At 43.6% G+C, this 19,671-nt stretch overlaps 1 protein-coding gene across 7 annotated transcripts in view; it reads right to left on the reverse strand.

Annotated features, from left to right (window-relative positions):
* Positions 1–5,269: 5,269 nt before the first annotated feature.
* The window catches only part of EBF1 (EBF transcription factor 1), a 409,074-nt gene continuing 394,672 nt past the window's right edge, over positions 5,270–19,671 (reverse strand). For 4 of the 7 annotated variants that reach the window (XM_005897517.2, XM_070373017.1, XM_005897516.2 and 1 more), the window contains exons 15-16: positions 15,826–16,020; positions 5,270–7,486 (exon numbers count right to left, since the gene is read on the reverse strand). In XM_005897517.2, coding sequence (XP_005897579.1) covers positions 7,455–7,486; positions 15,826–16,020 — 227 coding nt within the window. In that variant the 3' untranslated portion in view covers positions 5,270–7,454. Of the gene's footprint in view, positions 7,487–14,682; positions 15,502–15,825; positions 16,021–19,671 lie in introns of those variants that run through there. The other 3 variants (XM_070373020.1, XM_070373018.1, XM_070373019.1) reach the window with 3 other exon arrangements.

Genomic DNA, 19,671 nt, shown 5'->3' on the forward strand with positions numbered 1-19,671 from the left:
TCTTGACTTCTCCTCCTCCCCCAATCCCAACATTGCCTCATCACCAAATCAGAGTGGTTTTATCCACTAGATATTTTTAATTGGAGTATACTTGACATTTAACATTGTGTAAGTTTAAGGTGTATGACATGTTAATTGCAATGTGATTACCACCTTAGCACTAACACATACCTCCATTGCATCACATAATTATTTCATTTTGTGGTGAGAACATTTAAGACCTAGTCTCTTAGCAACTTTGAAGCTTGTAATACACTATTGTTGAACGTAATCAAATGCTAAATATGTCTAATCCTATCTATTTTCCCCTTTCCCATGCTTATAGTCCAAGCTATGCTTTTTTTTTGCCTCACCCATGGCAATGCCTCCTAATTGTCCTTTTTCCCCTCTGCCTCTCTCCAATTTGTTCTCTAGGTAGTTATCAGGATATTTGTAAAATACATGTTTGATCCCTTGTTTGCAAAGTTTAAGACTCCCCACTGTGCATCATTATAGCAAATATCTACTGTAAGACAATTATCTACTGTAAGACAATTATCTACTGTAAGATCAGTTCAGTCACTCAGTCATGTCTGACTCTTTGTGACCCCATGAATTGCATCACGCCAGGCCTCCCTGTCCATCACCAACTCCCGGAGTTCACTCAAACCCACGTCCATCAAGTCGGTGATGCCATCCAGCCATCTCATCCTCTGTCATCCCCTTTTCCTCCTCCCCCTAATCCCTCCCAGCATCAGAGTCTTTTTCCAATGAGTCAACTCTTTGCATGAGGTGGCCAAAGTACTGGAGTTTCAGCTTTAGCATCATTCCCTCCAAAGAACACCCAGGGCTGATCTCCTTCAGAATGGACTGGTTGGATCTCCTTGCAGTCCAAGGGACTCTCAGGAGTCTTCTCCAACATCACAGTTCAGAAGCATCAATTCTTTGGCGCTCAGCTTTCTTTACAGTTCAACTCTCACATCCATACATGACCACTGGAAAAACCATAGCCTTGACTAGATGGACCTTTGTTGGCAAAGTAATGTCTCTGCTTTGTAATATGCTATCTAGGTTGGTCATAACTTTCCTTCCAAGGAGTAAGCGTTTTTTAATTTCATGGCTGCAGTCACCATCTGCAGTGATTTTGGAACCCAAAAAATAAAGTCTGACACTGTTTCCACTGTTTCCCCATCTATTTCCCATGAAGTGATGGGACCAGATGCCATAATCTTTGTTTTCTGAATGTTGAGCTTTAAGCCAACTTTTTCACTCTCCTCTTTCACTTTCATCAAGAGGCTTTTTAGTTCCTCTGCACTTTCTGCCATAAGTGTGGTATCATCTGCATATCTGAGGTTATTGATATTTCTCCTGGCAATCTTGATTCCAGCTTGTGCTTCTTCCAGCCCAGTGTTTCTCATGATGTACTCTACATATAAGTCAAATAAGCAGGGTGACGATATATAGCCTTGACATACTCCTTTTCCTATTTGGAACCAGTCTGTTGTTAAATTATCTACTGTAAGATAATAAGAGAATAGAAATGAAGAAGAAAAGAGAGACATCTCTTAGAGAGGACTTGCTATAAAATGGAGCAGAAGGCTAATGGACAGACTGAGAGCAAAGTGAGGTCTAATCATATTTTCTTTTCTCTAAGATGATATAATATGTGTAGGCTGATTAGATAGTAATATTGAGGAAGAAGAAATTGAGATGTTGGAGGGACAGCATAATCATTCCAGGAGCAACATTTTTGAGAATGTGACTTGGAGCCTGTGAGGGCAGGCATGGCCATGAGCATAGTGTGCTGGAAAAGGTTTACTTCTCTGGACATCTTTTAAAAATGAACTTTTCAATGAGGGTGTTTTGGCAAGGCAAAAGGAAATTTATTAAAAAAAAAACTTATCTGTATATTTAACATTGAACATGGCTACTGTAGGATATGGAGAGTTTTTTCACAATTATATATTCCATTTCCCCACATTCCTATTCCTTTTGATGAATTTAACATTGTTTCCTTCACATAGCCAGCTCTAGAGGCATTGAGCATGGCCCTCCATGCCCTGCTTTCCCTTATTTGCCTGGAGAGTCTGTTTATACCACGCAGGCAGGCCATTCCATGCAGCCTTCCTAACCTAGTGCTAGGAATGTGAATAGGACCCTCAAATCAAGCTGGGTAAACATCTCCTTTAGTAACTTGTCTTTTGGCCACAAGTCCCAAACTGACATTCTTAGAGGCCCATGGACTTTCTTTTTTCCCCAATGCAGTGTTTTGAAAGCACTATTTTTGGATTAGATGGCAGCATTTAAAAAATGAAAATTTCACACAAAAATAATTCAATAATATTCAAATAATTCAACAATGGCATTCTTGAAAAATGAAAGATGGGCATCACTGGGGCTACATTCCCATGTGGGGACAACTGCCTGGAGTAAGCGAGGGTTCCTTGTCTGTTTTTTTACCCCAGCTTACCCACTTCATGGTTTACCATCACGATCTCTGTGGTCAGATACAGAGCATTGAGTTTATGACCATTGGTTCAGGCCCTACAGGCTGGAGCTATGACTGGTTTGCCTACTGCATCCTAGCAAACCAGTGAAGTGCCAAACGGATAGTAGGTCCTCAGTCTCTGTTCTGAACTTCCCAGGCTCCTCAGTGCCATCTCGCACAGCTGTGTACTCCACAGACAGTCTTCCTGTTCTTGAATGGGCCGCACCTGCATATGCATGCTCAGTCGTGTCCAACTCGTTGTGACCCCATGGACTGTAGCCCACTAGCCTCCTCTGTCTATGGGATTTTCCAGGTTGCCATTTCCTTCTCCTGAATGGGCCCTGTCTATATCCAAAGCCTAGATCCTTATATCTGCTCTCATTCCCTCTCCTTTGGTGCCACCCCACCTGCTGACTTCATCCTTCACATCTCAGCTTAGATGTCCCTCTCTCTGGAAGCCTTCCCCAACCCTTCAGGTTAAAAACAGATCCCACTGTAATACACTTTCAGAGCATTCTAGACTTTTTCATTGCCCTTATCAGTTGGTTAGTTAGACTTGTATGGTTGGTTAATGTCTCCTTGCCTCACTCAACTATAAAGATCCATGAGGGCAGGATCAGTGTTGCTGTGCTTGTTGTAGAATCCACCAGGCCTCACCTGGTGCCAGATGAAACCCTCAAGGTCTATGTGAATAAGTAGGCCTTCCAGGAAATAGGCCTTAAGGAAAGTAGAAGCCAGTATGTAGAGGTGTGGATGTCCGTCTTATTCTGTGGAGCATTATGAGTGTCTTGTCCTTAACACTCTAAACTACTCTGAGTATAGATTCCTCTTGTCTGAGATTATGCGTGGCCTAAGGGCAGGGGACTCTTGTTCCCTTTTTATCTTCCGTACGTGATACAGAATTCCAGAAATGTATACTGAATGACCAAATTAATCAGCATGGATTTAAGATGAGGATGGTGGCTTCTCTGCTTATTAACTTATTCATTACACTCTTTCATCACCTCAGATTGGGCTCTATTCCAGAGCAAAAGTGTATCAGCAATGCCCACCACAAATGATTCTGATGGTCGTTGCAAGATGACCCAGCAGCTCTGGTCATCAAGTTTCTGTTGGTGCATGGCCTATTTGCTGAGTTTTCGAGGCATTTTATAAGCATCATTAAGCTTATCATGTCCAATAATTGTAAAAGTAGGGAAAGCATTGAATGTGCAATTGGAGAGACTTATGATGATGATGGAAATTAAAGTGAAACAGTTTTACAGGAGTAGGTGCCTATTGGGTGTTTGTGGAATGTTTGACCCTAGGTAAATTTGTTTTTTTCCAACAGGAAAAAATGTCTTATCGACATGGGATTTAAAACTATAGATCATGGAAAGTTCTGTGTTCACACATGCCTCCTCCTCAGTGAACCAGGGCACATAATTGACCAGAAAGCTCACTGGGATTAATTAGCAGTGGTATGTGAAGAGCTTGGTTCAGACTTGGAACATGGAGGATGACTTTCCAGCGAGGCCAGATCCTAGGTACATAATTCAGTCACTTCAGGGGATCTCATGGCTTGCCTAGTGTAATCGGGGCTCTTGGCTCAGACCAGGATGGGCATTGTGTGTCCAGCTGCTGCCAGCAGAGGGCAGCAGCACGCTGTGTGAGTTCAATTTGCATTCCAGATTAGCAAATACCCATGCACTGACAAAGAGGGAAAGTGGGTGTCCCAGGACTACTCACTCTTGCTGCTTTTCTCTGGGTGGTAACACTGGCCCCACGCCATTGCACACACAGACCTTTTTACATTATGTTGGACTTGGGCTCATCCAAAATAGAGAAATGAACACACAACTAGGAGCTGCCATCACAGACAAGAAGTAACTTTAATTAAATATTGTGAAAGTTGAAAAGTTTTTACAGCTTGAATGTTTGCAAAAAAAAAAAAAATTATAACAATCTCTACAGTAGTTAGGTTCTCTAACGATTGAACTGTACAGTGTGTGTCTATTCCAAAAGTCTGATAGGAAGGTGAAAGGTTAGATTTAGAGATGACTTCGTTAAGCTGCATCCTAGTACAATGTGAGGCCAGGGTGTGTTATGCAATCCAGTCATCCAGAAGCTGTATTTTTCCCCCCAAACTGAAATCTTAGTTGAATTCTCTATTTTGTTTTCTTCTTAAAGCCATATTCTGTATTTAGGGGAACATCTTTTATTTGTAAAAGTTCCATGTAGAAGAGAGAGGGTCAGAGGGCCAGAATGTCTTTTCGTCTAATCAATGTAAATAGAGGCAACAAAACACAAATTATACACATTTTAAAGGCTCTTTGGACTTTCAAGAAAAGTTCTAACCACTACAATGGCTGACAATGGGTGGCGTCTGTCACCAGGGTCTGAGCCGGACACCTCACCGGCTGACCTGGGGTCCTTCACAAACAGTTAAGGGGCTCACCAGACAAAATATGGCTTTAAATTGTACACATCTTCAGGCCAGCGCTTACCACACAAATCCAGACAACCTTTCTGAGTACCGAGAAGCAATGTGTCCACTTTGCTTACATTTTCCAGTTTTATTATTATTTATCATTATTATTTCTCACCAAGAAAAATCAGCTTTCTTCCCCTCCCTTCCCTCCCGCAACACCCCTCCCCCACCCGCCCCAACCCATAAAAATCGCACTCTGACAGTCTAGTGAAAACCATTGCAAAATCCATATGGGGGCATGCACAGTTGCAGCATTGTTGTAAATTTTCTTGCTCTACTAGAAAAAGTTACATTATCTTAAGGTAACAAAACAGTTCTTTTGTGCTTTTCGATTTCTTGTTTTTTTTTTTTCTTTTTTTTTCTTTTTCTTTTTTCTTAGAATGTTAGTGATGACTGACAGTTCTGGTGCACAGTTACAATGTACAAGTGAAATGAATATGATTTGCATTGTTAAGGCATCCAATCTGCTGGTTTATATTTATGTGAAAGACAGAGGAAATATACAAGCAGACTTAGGAAAGAAAGTATGTTCACTGATTTCTATGAAGTTTCTCCCTGGAATTTAATGCACAAAATGCGTCACTCCAAAGGGAGAGGTTCCATGCATATTAATAGAGTAAAACAGCATTAGGGTTTTCTTCTGTAAGCTTCCAAAGCAAAGGATACATTTTTTTTTTTTTTAATCTACGGAACTAAATGCTACAAGAATAATATGCTACTATTTTTTGCCATAAATTGGAAAAAACTTCTTAACTTACAAATAATACAAAAATAGACAATGGCTTTTGGGTGAAAATTAAAAAAAAATGAAGCATGGTTTAAAACGATACTAAAAATAACTATAAATGAAATGTTTAAAAATCACATTGAAACAGCTAACTATAGGTGACAAAACAAATACGCACTTTTCACATAGCAAACATACACAATAAAATAAACTGGGAGTCAGAGGAAAAGGAGGAAGGGGAAAGCAATGTACAAATTCCAAAGATAAATACATTATTTATATGGATATCTTACAAAATCCCCATTAAAACAAAAAGCCTTTTAATTAATTTTGCAAGTATGTGCAAGCTAAAGGTAGTGAGCTTTTTTTTTCCTTTGCAAAATATGCAGTAAAATCTTTTTATGATATTGAAAAACCGTCTTAAGACATTAAAATGTATAAATAGAACAACAACTTTGGCAAAAAATCACAAAAAATCTACAGTATTTATAACTACATACAAAAACACAACAGCAAAGAAAAAAATATCAGGCAAATGCATCCTCGGAGCTTTGCTGCATCTTCGCCATTAACTTCTATTGTAAGAACACTTCCCAGATAATGAGAGCAAAAATTCCCATCGAACAGAAAACTGTGTTTTGAGGTCTCAACCTTCTTTTCCTTTCTCCCAGTTTCCTTTTATTCTTGATTCCAAAGCACTTAACCCGTTGTTTCAATCTACTATGTTACAAATAGTAAGGGTCGACTGACAGAGGCGCTAATCTCGAATGGGAAATCTCAAAGACCTGCTGTGTTGGAGGATTGGGATGAAGTCAGCATTTAGGATGAGTAAACTTTAACCTTGTAAATGGCGGCGTGTTACTGGGATTTTGACTCGATAAGTAACTGGAGGGGATAGTTTGGAATTCTGTGCCTGACCCTGTTCCACGCAGTCTCAAAGGAGATTCTCACACAGTGTGTGTGCCTCCAAGCTCTCGAGAGGCCATCGGCTTCAGAAGAAGTTGACATAAGCAAGAGAGAGAGTGCTATCAGGTTTAAATATGCAGTTTTAACATCTGTCTAGAGGCACTGGATTTTTGAGTAGAAGGGGAAAATGTGATCACTCACATCACTGGTTAACTTTCCAGGCTGCATTTATTTACACAGTTACTTAAGACAACAATACGAAAGGGAGAAATAAGCTTGCACTGCTAAAGGGTGGCATGTTAAGTTAGATACTGGAAATGCACTGTCCGAGTAACTACGACTTGATATGCTTTAAGGCGCAGAAGCCGACCCTTAGTTTCCTAAAAAATCTAACTGGCATTCCTATTCTGTCCCATACAAGCTTTTTTTTTTTTTTTTCCTTTTTTTTTAAACTTTTTTGTAAATATCACCACTTCATTCTCCTTTTACACAGCTTTAAAAACATCATAAATTAAAACATGGAGTCTTATTTATAGTGTCCCTTGTATACAGCTTTACGGTTTATAAAAGACAAGTGATTGCAGTTAAGCTTAAAAAAAAAAGAGAGAGAGAAAGAAAAAGTGGATTTGCTTTTATCAACACAGAATAAATATATCCCCCCAAGGACGCGGGAGGTACAACTGTAACCAACACCCTGCGTTAGCAGATCCCTTCCAATTTCAGTATTTGCAAGGTCGGCGATATTGTTTGTTTAAAAATCTGCAGTTATTGTGATTCCTCTTAAAAAGGCCTGAGTTAAAAGTTCCACTCTGGGACTTGTATCAGATTACTCTCTGTAGCAGAATCCAACCTCTTCATTAATAAAATTCTTCAAGGCAATTCTTTCACATGGGAGGAACAATCATGCCAGATATTGCTGTGGAAAGAGAAGACAAGAGTCAGTAGCTTTTGTGTCCAAACTTCCTACTAAAAGAGAAAAAAGATGGGAAAAAACACCCACACCCCACTATGTTCGTTGAACATTAGCCACAAATGAGCTTTCTCATCTTCCCCGGAAGGAATTTGTAATTACAAAATATACATGTACTTTATTAAGAATGTAGTGTTATCAGTGAGTATATGTGTCTTTAACAGATGATCCTAAACATCCCTCCAAATCTGATTTCAATTTTAAGACGTAACTGGCAAGTCAGAGTTTGAATACTGCTGGGAAAGTTAGAGCCCCGTCGCTTGCAAAGGAGTGGGAATTTTCAGTTTTTCACTCTTTGTCCCCCTTGCTTTCACTTCCAAAATATAAAATGAAAAACTGGCCCACCATAACAGCCAGCAATTGCTACGAAAAACCATGGCTCTGCCTGTGTCCTGTATTAGCGTGAGAGCTGAGCACTGAGGACTGGAGCGGCGATTTGGGCGCCTCCACTTCAGTCCTCGGGCCTGAGGTGAGAAGCAGCCAGCTCCAGGAGATGTCATTCCCTGGGGGATGAGGAGGGAGGGTGTCCCCTGTACCTCTGCTGCAGTCAAGGTTTCTGCAATGGTCTGACCATGTCTCTAGAAAACTTTAGCCTAGGAAAGCTAAAGGAGATCCTAAGGCAAAGGGAAAGCTGTATGGGAGAATTAAAAATCTTGCAAAGCATTGTTAGGAGGCCTCACACAGTTGTATTAAAAGAGCATGGAATCCCACAGGCCCACATTCCACCTCTTTTCCGTTTGCTAAGTCCCCCAGAGGTGCTTGCTTGCTTGCGTGCATGCTCAGTCGTGTCTGACTCTTTGGGACCCCATGAACTGCAGCCCACCAGGTTCCACTGTCCATAGGATTTTCCTGGCAAGAAAATACTGGAGTGGGTCGCCACTTCCTTTTCCACCCAGATTTATTTATTTGTCTCCGTGAACCTCTCTGCCTCCTCGGCTAGGAATGGGGTGTATTTGCTAGGGCTGTGATACTGTTCAGAGTTGTGGGAGATTTAAATGTTAACGACCAATATGAAGTGCTTAGTTTTGATAAGCTCCTAGTGAAGAGTTGGGCTCCTATTAAATTCTGCTGCTAAATTAGCTGTGTGACCTAGTGCAAACTACCGAACTTTTCTGGGCTGTGTTTCCTTATATCAACTAGGTATTGTCCAACATGGAACACTTCACTTGATGGGTATAAGGAATAAAGGGACAAGTGCAGAGTTCAGGATGGCAGCTTTGAAATATGTGGAGATGAGAGCAGTGCTTACATTAGAAGCAAGAGGCAGCCATCTTTGGCTTTAAGCGATGGCTTAGCATCCTGTCAGGCGGAGAAAGGAAGTCATTGCTTTCTTTTTGTTGGCAATTCTAAATTTAAATTAATGTCCTTGTCAGTGGTGACTGCATCTAGCAAGTGACCCTCTAAATTTCCCAGCTCTCATGTCTGCAAGAATGGGCTTTTTTAAAGAGACCCCCAAAGCCTTCAGTAGACATGGGAAGGCCAGGTGAGGCTCTGAGTGCTGTGAGCCCCGCAAGCCTCTGTTTCCCCTCCCCGACCCCGACATTTTTTATTCAATTTTTAAAAAAGCATTTTGCCAAACACTTTTTCCGTTAATTTTTAAACCCATCTGTATTCACAAGGAAATTTAATCCACATGTTTCTGATTCATTTACATGTAAATCATCCAAATGTTGTTTTGCAAGAGCCATTCTGCAGTCCAAAAGCTCCTAGAGTCTTTTTTGTAAGTCCTCATAAGCCATTTTTCTTAGAAACAGGAAGTGTCTCTTGCCAAATGCAGGCCAATTTAAACTCCCAATGATTTGGGATCCATTGGAAATGCAGTGCGCCCCTAAGATGCAAGTGAGCCCTAGATTTTGACTGACACAGGAAGCTGGGTATTTCAATCCAAGCCTTGAGAATTCAAGATGCTGTAGCTCCAAAGGCAAGGAGGATGGACTGGGAAAGAGGGTCTTTGCAGAGTGAGAGCTCAGCATGGTGCTGCCTCCCTAAGGGTCTTTTCTTCCAGGCTGAAGGTAGGTCCAGGCACCTCTACTAAAAGGCAGACCTTCCCAAGGGAGTGCTAAGGCCTCTGGCAAAAGAAGTGTCTCCTTATGCCTTCCTCCAAAATCTAGCCTGTGTGCCCAGCAGTCTCCTAGAGCAGAGCCTGATCACCAGGAAGTTTCCATATGATACAAAGCAAAAGGGAAAATGGACAAAATTCCTGCTAATTGGGGTCGGTGGACCCAGTCAAAATTTATCAGTGGGGCCCTAAAAACATCAGGTTTTTTTTTTTAATTCTAGATGACCAGAATTAAAAAAAAAAAAAACAAAAAACCTACTCAGTGTTCTGATACCTGAATAATGTGTTAAATCAATAAGATGAAACTTCTATTACAGCCACATTAAAAGCTATAAAGCAAAGCTAACTAACAAACATGCTGCCAGTCCAGAGCTAACAGTGTTTCTTAATCTCGGACACAGGGGTTAAAAACTCCAGCACGTTGAGAGCCCAGGCTGGCATCCTAAGTGAGCCAGGTTCCCGCTGTGGGGACTGAGGTGGCTCAGCCAGACTCAGGCCTTCTGTAGCGAGAGCGGCACTCACTGCTGCCATGTGAGAATGCCTCCACATAGCCACCACATGTTACTCCAGAGAAGGTGGAGAGGTGGATTCTCTAAAACATAAAATAGCCCAGTTTATATGTGTTAGCAAAAAGTTAAAATCAAAGCCAAATAAACAAACCTACAGTCTGGGGGTGTCTAGGGGTGACTGTGGTCTGTCCCCACTTCCCTCCCTCTCCTTCACTGGTCCTCAGACTCCTCTGAGGGTCTAATGGAAGCCAGGGAACCTCTGTCCAAGAAGGCTCGGAGATGCTTACACCCAGAATTTTGCACGGAACATCAGGGGGTTACTGCTCCCTAAATCTCTTCTATCACTTCCTAGACTCCAGATGCAGAACCCTTATTGATGAGTGAATTTTGGGCAAGGAGTCCCGTTTGTGGCCTCTGGGTTTAGGCACGCTAAAGAGGCCTTTTAATAAAAAAACCTCATTGCATGACTGCGGGGAAGCTCCCGGGATGTTAGAAGCTGTTTTTCTTGTGTCTGTGCCCTAATCCTCAAGATTACTTATGTGGGTGAGATGGATGGGTGTTTGAGGCTTAGAATGTTCCAGAAATGGTGCTGGCACACGGACTTGCCCAAGTGGGGCCCATGAAGATTTCCATGAGGACACGACACCCCCACACTCTCAGAGAGTAATGTGTGCCAGGGCATCACAAGACCGAAGTGGCTCTACCATCCCCCTGGCAGCTGGGTGATCACATTCCCTGACAGAAGCTCAGAAAACTACTGGCTTCAGCAGCAATGCATTTTTTAATTGGATAAGAACAAAGACAAAATGCAAAGTTTTGCCGAGCTGGGAGAAATCTGGAATGAGAGGGTGGAATGTGAACTTCCTCGAACCACCACATGTGTAAGGATGCGGAGCTAATCGGGAACAGGACGAGGGGACGAGCTTGCACAAACTCAACATGTGTGTCAAGCAGAAGACAATTCCAGGAGATGTGCTACCAGACTGTGGAGAGCTAGGTGGGGCCGGCCAGCCTGCGCTCCAGCAAGGTGGGGAAAGGGGAGAAAAGCACAATGTGGGTACGATTTCTGTTAATTCTTCACTGCGGAGACTGTCTGGAACATAGGGTTTAAAATCCCCACCTTGGGGGCAGGTCCAGTGACATGGTGACAGCATTCTGGGGGCTGCCTATCTCTTAATGAAATCCTTTGAGGCCCAAAATTAGATAGAATCCATGCTTCAGGGGCCCAGCTTTGGGAGAAGGGAAAGTGTGTCTCCAGGACTATAACTGAGCATACGAGGTAACTCAAGCCTCTGAAAACATACACACTTGAGGAGTCTAAGATCAGGACTGAACAATGACATCTTGATAACAATGGAAGGAGATGTCTCTGTGTTGTTATCTTATCTTTAAATCCAAAATATGTCTAAATTTTACATAGTTTTTCATAGGATGTTCACTGGTCTTAATGGGCCAATAAGTGCAGAGAACTAAGAAGGAGACTCTCTTCTATTTAGCTGCGGGGTGTCTTAGAGCCTTTAATTAAACTTGCATGCATTGTGACTCCAAGATAGTAAGCACCATTTTCAAGGTTTGTTTGACCATAACCATTTCTTTCTTTTTTTAAAACAGAACATTTTATGAGACTCCAGAAATACTGAGATAGATAAGAGGAGTTTGTCCTACAGATGTCTCAGGCAAATGGTAGACTGTCAAAGGTTTTACCTACCTGGGAGAGAAAACCAGCTGGAGTCACAGGAGAAACTGAAAATTCTAAAATATAAGAATGGAGCTCCTGACTCCCAGGTAAGGACTTCCTTGTTACCCTTTCTCCCTGCCTCTTGGTACCTGTGCTCTAGGAGGGTACATGGCTTAGTGGCTACCACACAAGACTCCGGCTCAGGTTATCCTTAAACCTTCTGCTTAAAATGCCTCCCCCACCTCATCTCCCTGGGCCTGAATCCTACTTGCCCCTCATCCAAGGTCCAGTCAACCTTCTCCATGAGGCTGGTCTGAATTCTCCCTAATCTTTCCCTCGTCTAAACTTCCACAGCTGGTTGCCCAATGGCTTGAATATGACCATTTAGTTTAACATAGGGGCTTATATTGGGGCTTTCCTGGTGGCTCAGACAGTAAAAAATCCACCTACAATGCAGAAGTCGCAGGAGACACAAGTTCAATCCCTGGGTTGGTAAGACCCCCTGGAGAAGGGCATGACAACCCACTCCACTATTCTTGCCAGGAGAATCCCATAGACAGAGGAGCCTGGTAGGCTACAGTCCATGGGGTCGTAGAGAGTCAGACATGACAGAGCAACTAACACTTTCATACTTACATAATAGTCAGTTGGGCTGGGGCTTAACCCCAATCTCCCTTAATGTGCTAGTCCTATAACTCTGGATGAGCCTTCTCAGCTCTCAGTTTCTGCATCTGTATAATGGGGACAATAAGGAGCCTATATCTAAGGCTGGTTGGAAGGAATGCATGAGACAGTGAAGACGACAGGCTGGGAAGAAAACCTCCCACATTAGTGGCTCTGACCATTGTCGTCACCATCACTTGAGACCACAGTGTGTATCTGTTGAGGAGTAAATGTGTGCTGTCACCAGAGGAGGCTGAGAAAGGGCTGCTAAGGAAACGGATCTCTAAGGAGTTGGTTAAAAAAAAAAAAGAATGATGGACAATTAGCAGAGTGGTAGTTGGAGGTAAATAGACCTTTAAAACACTTAAACAGCCTAACTGTGTCACCTCTAATCTTGCTTATATGGTCAATTTGCTTAACCAACTCTTCCTCCGTCACTTGCCCTGTCTTAATGATCACAATTCTGAACAAGGTGGGTCCAAATGAAACAGCTGTTACTGTAACAGTGACGACGAGAAGGAGAATACCACAACTCCAGAGATTCTCCTCCTCAGTTCTCTAGCCTACATGTCTTTTTAAATTTTTTAATAGAAGTGGAATTTAGAAAGCTGAAGATGAGGTAATTCTTAGGTTTCGGGTCTAGGAGCCCACGGTCAGAATATTACTTTTCCCAGAAGCCAAGGCCCCCGGGAAGAGACCGCTGAAAACAGTGGCGCACTGTGCCCACATCTGCAGGGGAAGCAGACAGACGACAGACACGCAGCGCGGGTGGGTGGGGCCTGCCTGGTGAGTGGACGGCGGCGGGAGCAGAGTGGGCGGGGCGGAGGAGAGCTGCCCGGAAGTTGGTGTCAGTTACTGTGACTTTAATTTCTCTCCTCATACCTCCTCTGCTGCCATCACCCTGACACTAAGGACCTTTGGTGCATAACAGAATTGGTAACACAAAAACCACCAGAACCCACGCTCAACTAGAAGGGAAGGGCAGTGTCATCCACAACAGCAAGTCGAGCACAAGCGTGCCGGAGTTATATGCTCCCGCTGTGCACTAGGCAGGGTTGGAGAGGTGGAGACGGCTGTAGGTCAGAAGGGGGAAGCAGGCTCTGTACTTTGGGGATCTGTGCAGACTGGGTTAGAAACGCTCTAGGGGTGACAAATGTACACACCTTCTATGTGGCCCTGTCTTGATGCCATCTCATCATTACTTAAGTATACACACACACATACACACACCTTACACCACCGGAAGTTCCCTTAATCCAGGAGGTTCTAAAATTGGGGCTGAGTTCCTCCTTTCAGACCCTTCCTGTTTCCTCCTTGATCCACACAGCATGAAAAGACCTTTGGCCTCACCGAAGGGCTGCCCACTTCAGTCACGGACCCTCGAAGAGCCATGGGCCTTTTCTTCTCACATGCCACCCTCTCCACAGCTGATTACAAACCCCATTACACCTCCTTTCTGACGTCAAGTCTACATTTAACAAGGGCTATGATTGGCAGCTTGGGAATGGCAGATTTCTGCTTTCCATACGTTTTTATCCTTATTTAAACCCATTATAAGTTATGTTCACTTAGGCATTACATCCTCAGTTTGCCAGCTGGAGATGTAGTCAGGGTGACAGAGCATTATTTTTAGCTGAAAAAGATACTTGCATGAATGGGTGGCTCCCCTTTTGTGGGGTTGAGCATTTTCTATCACAAACAATATTGCCTGAAATGTCATTCCAGAGTCTGAGTATCTTCCTCTTCCCTCTAAGAAGATGGCTTTGCTGGGGGATGTTTCAGGGATGGGCATGGGCACTCACCTCACCTGTGCTGGACAGACTGGCCAGTGCTCAGCAGAGCCCTTCTGGAGTCAGAAAGGTGCAGGCAGGAGGAGCTCGGGTTTAGGAGACACACAGAGGGGGTTCGGTTTTGGCACCATCATTACTAGATACGTGACCCTGAGCAAACTGGGCCTTCGTTTTCCCATCTATATAATAGGAATAGTACTGCCCTTACGGAGTCTTCGAGAGAACGGATGTAAGTTTACATCAGTACAAAGTACTTGTCTGGACGTATAAATAGACAATGAGAAACAAGACTGCCTTCTTGAGCGCTCTCGACCCAACGGCTGAGCTCTGTCAGTGAAGATGGGCATGCTGGACACTGAAAGGCAGGTTCTGTGGGGCACTGGGTTGGGGCACAGATCCTGAGGGTTTATTTTTATCCCCTCTGTTTTTGCCTGTGCCTCTGGGCAGGTGTTTACTCTCCTGATGCCTGAGTTTTACCCTCTGTTCAATGGAGACCATAACGGTCCTTGTGTTTCATCAGGAAGTTGTGAGGATTAAATAAGATAAAGCAGGCACAGTACTTAGCACTGGTCAGTGCTCAAAGAATGGCAACTGATGATTTTATTGATCTTACTTCCCTGCCAGCTGCCTTAGGAATCCTGGATGCATCCTGTTTACCCACTCTGAGTAGCATAGTGCTTGGAAAATAGAGCAGGAGATAGAACTTTTGAGCCTGAGTTTGAAGCCAGCCTCTGCCACATACCATTGTCTCCAAGTCAAGCCATTCCCTAACCTCACTAGTCTTTTGCTTTCTTGTCTATAAAATATGAGTACCGATCCCACAGTCGCACTGTGGCAAAGGAAAGAGGCCATGCAGCTCAATACCCCAACTCAGTGCCGGCACTTAAGGAGAAGGTAAGAAGCGGTAGACCCGTTTTAAAGGTTCCTTTTTTCTCAATGAATAGAAAGGTCCCCTAAAATCTTTGTGACTCTTCTTTTCCAGATTCCATGAGGGGGAGGAAATCAAACAGTTTTAATATGAACCAGGGTCCTCCAGGGGCACTTTGGGCTTTCTGGTTCCCAGCAGTAGTAAGCCTTGGGTGTTTGGTCTAAGATGTTGTAACCTCAGGGCCCTGACTGGGCTGTCACACCCCCTCCCCATGATCAGCCCCACACGTGTTCATGCTGACACAGGCAACAGGAAGGGAACCTACTTCAGGAGAAGGCCAGTCCCGGGAGAGACCCTGCAGTGGAGAACTTGCTAGAGTCCACAAAAGACTGATCTGATTATGGCGACCACAGAGAACGAGAGAGGAAAGAGAAACGATGACATTAGTAAGTGGTGACGGTGTTTCTCAAGGAAATCTAGGGCCTGAGCAGAACTGCTGGAGTTGGAAGAACTGCACAGGCAACTCCAGCAGAGGAGGGATATGGGGGCCTGGGGCCAGGTCCAACAAGGGCGAACACTCAGGAACAGAAGAGCTGAGGGCAGACAGGGGCAGGCAAGCCCAAGGCCGAGAGAGCCCTGAGCAGCAGCGCGTCTGCTGCAGGCCCTGGGAAGGTGAGTCGGGGCATCTGGTTGGCCCCAGGTGGGGCCTGGGGCTTACCTTGCAGACTGTTCCCGTTGGTGCTGGTGCAGGTGGGAGGTGGGGAGGTCTGGGGTCTGACGACAGGCGCAAAAGCACTCTTCTGTTTCACGGCTGAGACCATGTTGGCTGGTGAGAAGGAGAAGATGCCGGAGGAGCTGCTGCAATTGGAGGGGAGGCTTGTGGAGGAGGCCATGGTGGGGCTAGATGGCACGACTAAGGGGCAAGGGGAAAAGAAAAATCAGCGCTTCTCCTGGCATCCTGACACACAGCCTCTCAGCTCCCACCCTGACGCCCACCCCGCTCAGGCCACCCTTCTAGCACGAGCCTTCCCTGAACTCTCAGGGTCTTGTCAGATTTCATCGTTTGGTACCTGGCACGTGTTTCTTTTGTTGGTGGTGACTGTGATCTTTTGTGTGTTTATTGTAGGCCGACTATGTGCCAGGCAGTATGCTAGAACATCTCAGGTCAGGAGGCAAGAGTGTTCTTACCAAGGGAATAGTATCACATAATAGCTTTAACAGTAAGTATGGCCCACTCTGGGGAGTCGGGGAAGGGAAACCAAAGAAGGTTTCATGGAGGAGGTGCCAAAGGAAGTATTTCAGGTAGGGCCTATACTGAGGTTCTAGCAAAGGGTCTGGGATACAAGAGACAGGAGGTGGCCAGACTGAGAGGGTGTGGTCACTAGCGGAAGGAGACGTATGAGGAAGAAGAGTGAGTTGGAGGCAATTCCAGGATTCTAATTTAAGGCACTGATGAATGGATGGCGGTGTGTGTGTCTGATGTCTCCCCATGAAGCTACTACAGCTTCCTGAAATGTATGTGTATGTGTGCCAGTCATGTCTGACTCTTCAGGACCCCATGGACTGTAGCCTACCAGGCTCCTCTGCCCATGGGGATTTCCCAGGCAAGAACAGGCCATTTCTTCCTCCAGGGGATCTTCCCCACACAGCGACTGAACTGGAATTTTGAGTCTCCTGCATTGGCAGGTGAAGTCTTTACCACTGAGCCACCTGGGAAGAAGCCCTCTTGAAGGATATGACTGTGTGTCCATGTTCCACAACACAGATAGATAGAGGTAGGTAGGAGGCCAGATGGATAAATAATCCACCACGTGCTTTCTGAGGGACTACAAGTCAAAGTTCCAAATCCTTTCTACCGCCTGCAGAACTGTACAGAGATGCATGCGTGTGAGCTAATAAGCAGCAGGATCGGAGCTTTATGTAAATACTCACAGTCTGGGAGTGGTGGGGACGTGGATTATCAATGACAGGAGATCTCTGGTGACTCAGAGAGAGAGAGACAACCTAGCTGCTTGGGGGATATGAAAGAGTGTGAGTGATGCAGGTCCTCTCCACCTGGCCTTTTCATCTTTCACTAGTTGCTAGTCATCTCAGGTCACTTTAGGAAACGGATATTGTACACACGAAAGCCCTCTACACTCAGGACTTAGGGCCATCACACACCCACCTTCCATTTCCTCTGTACCCCAGGGAAAAGTATGAGTCCTGTCCGATGATTTTTCAGGCACTTAATTCAAATTCTAGGTACCTCCTCCTCACTGTATTATTTTCTACATTATGTAATAAACATTCTATATTGCCTTGTCACCTGCAGGAATCGTCACATCTTTTGCATCTATGTCAGTAGCCAAGCAAGCTTAGGTTGGGACCTATTACATCCTCTTTACACCTGAGCAAACCAAGTGAGTTGAGACTCAGAAAACAGTCCAGTGACTTGCCCCGGTGAGTGAACTGAAAGGTGAGTTAGGGAACCACACCCCAGTGCAGGGCTACCCTGCAAAGGAAACAGATCACAAGGGGACAGGCCCCTTCCCAGGAGCATACCACAGTCCAGATCCCTGAGTAAGTGGCCTCCCCCTCAACCTCCTGGCTTTGGAAACTTAGGGAAGAGCTTATCAAGTCAGTCACAGACAGCAGTTGCCATGGGGGGAAATGACCTCTTCTAATCAGCCTTCAGCACTACACAACCCAAACGCACTGGATGTTTTATGGAGCAGAACAGGGAGCCGCCATCCTCAGGATTTGCACAAACATTTTCTAAACTCTACTTTTCTTTTAATGAGACCAGCATTTTTATACATCTCTTAGGATTTGTAAATGTGAAAATGCGCTCAATAATAACACCCATTTAAATTGCAAAACTCCTGCACTGGAGGTTTGATTTTTAAATATTCGTAGACTTGAAATCCTGCTGGTTCACTGAGGAAGGCAATTAATCTCGTTGGCAAATGCGATCATTATGTGTATTTAGAGGTGGGGTGTTTGAGGGGGGCCTTAACAGAGGAAGGGGTGAAATATAGTCAAGCAGTTCCATTTGTTATAACATTATTAGTTATCAGCCACCACACCAGAAAGGGTGTTCACCAGTGGAAATGTCTTATTTTATTTTTTATTCTGTTTGGAATTTTTCAACATGAGTGGTTTATGAATAATTAAATATTGTGGAGGCAAAAATTCAAATCAGCTGGGCTTTTTTGTTTATTGTTTTATTTGCATTTATGCAGATAAAACCGTCCCATCTGAGAGCCTATTTGAGAATTTAATACTATATTTGTGAGCACTGAGAAAATCAATTAATGGAAATTAAATGTTGGAAGTTTCACAGTCTGACAGATGCAATCTCAGGCTCAGGTCGCTGGGTGTCTGCACAGGCTTACGAAGACAGAGCAATCCAAGGCCCTAAATTGAATTGCTACCATATAGCAATTAGGTTATTGATTTAATTAAGAATGCCACCTTTTAATTTTCAGGTCATGATTGAAACCTTTTCTGATTGAAACGGGAACACTGAAATGGTAGATTTGTAAGAAACAATCTTTTGATGAATCAAAATCTACCGTGAAACTGGCCCCAAACATTGATGCTTCAGCAGACAGATGTAATATATGCAGATTATTTGGGGAGAATTTTAAATGTGCAACAAGCTGCTGATTCCAAACAGATCAAGTAGAAATAAAGAAATCCAGAGGTTTAGCTCACACTGAGCCTCAAATTCAGCTGAAAGGTGAATGGCGCTAAGTATTACTTTCAGAAGTTAACTTCTTGCAAAGGCCAAGAATGATCTTTCCTCTTTCAACAGCCTAGCACACACTGCATTTCCTCTCTCAGAGAAAGCATCATTTTCAGTACTTTTAGCTGAGACTCTCATTTTTAAAAAAATTATACCATCCTTTCATGTAACAACACAGTTTCTATCAGCTCACAAAATTCTAAGAGCTTAGAATTATTATACACCAGAAGAGCCACCCACACTGTCCAAGATGAACTTGGTTTTCTATGTAAAAATCCTCAGAGGGCAATCAAGAGACAGTGGAGACACAGCTCATGATGTTTTGTATGTAAAGATGCCAGTTCCCTGAGGTTCTTTAGATGCAATTGAAACACTGCATTAAAAAAAAAAAAAATCCTTTAACCTCAGCTTCTTTAAGACAGGGACAATGCACAAAAGAACAATTTCTTGTATATGTTTTTTCATCATGCCAAATTTTTGGGAAAAATAAACTGTGTTTTTTGGTTTGAATGTTTGGTTTTTCTTTGTACATATTAAACACAAAGGGGAGAAACATCTAAACATTAAAAGAATAAAGGAGAGGGACTTCCCTGGTGGCCTAATGGCTAAGACTACAGGCTTCCAATGCAGGGGGCCCACGTTCGATCTCTGGTCAGGAAACTGGATCCTACATGCCACAGCTAACACCCAGTGCAGCCACTTAAGTAAATATCTTTAAAAATAGAAGATTTTAAGGTTTAGATAGTCATTACCATGCTAAACTACTAGCGCCACTTAAGATTATCATTCTATCATTATGATTATTACCGAGATTTACTAACTGCATCACCCATG

Source organism: Bos mutus, chromosome 7 (genome assembly GCF_027580195.1).
Source record: "Bos mutus isolate GX-2022 chromosome 7, NWIPB_WYAK_1.1, whole genome shotgun sequence".
Classification (NCBI taxonomy): domain Eukaryota; kingdom Metazoa; phylum Chordata; class Mammalia; order Artiodactyla; family Bovidae; genus Bos; species Bos mutus.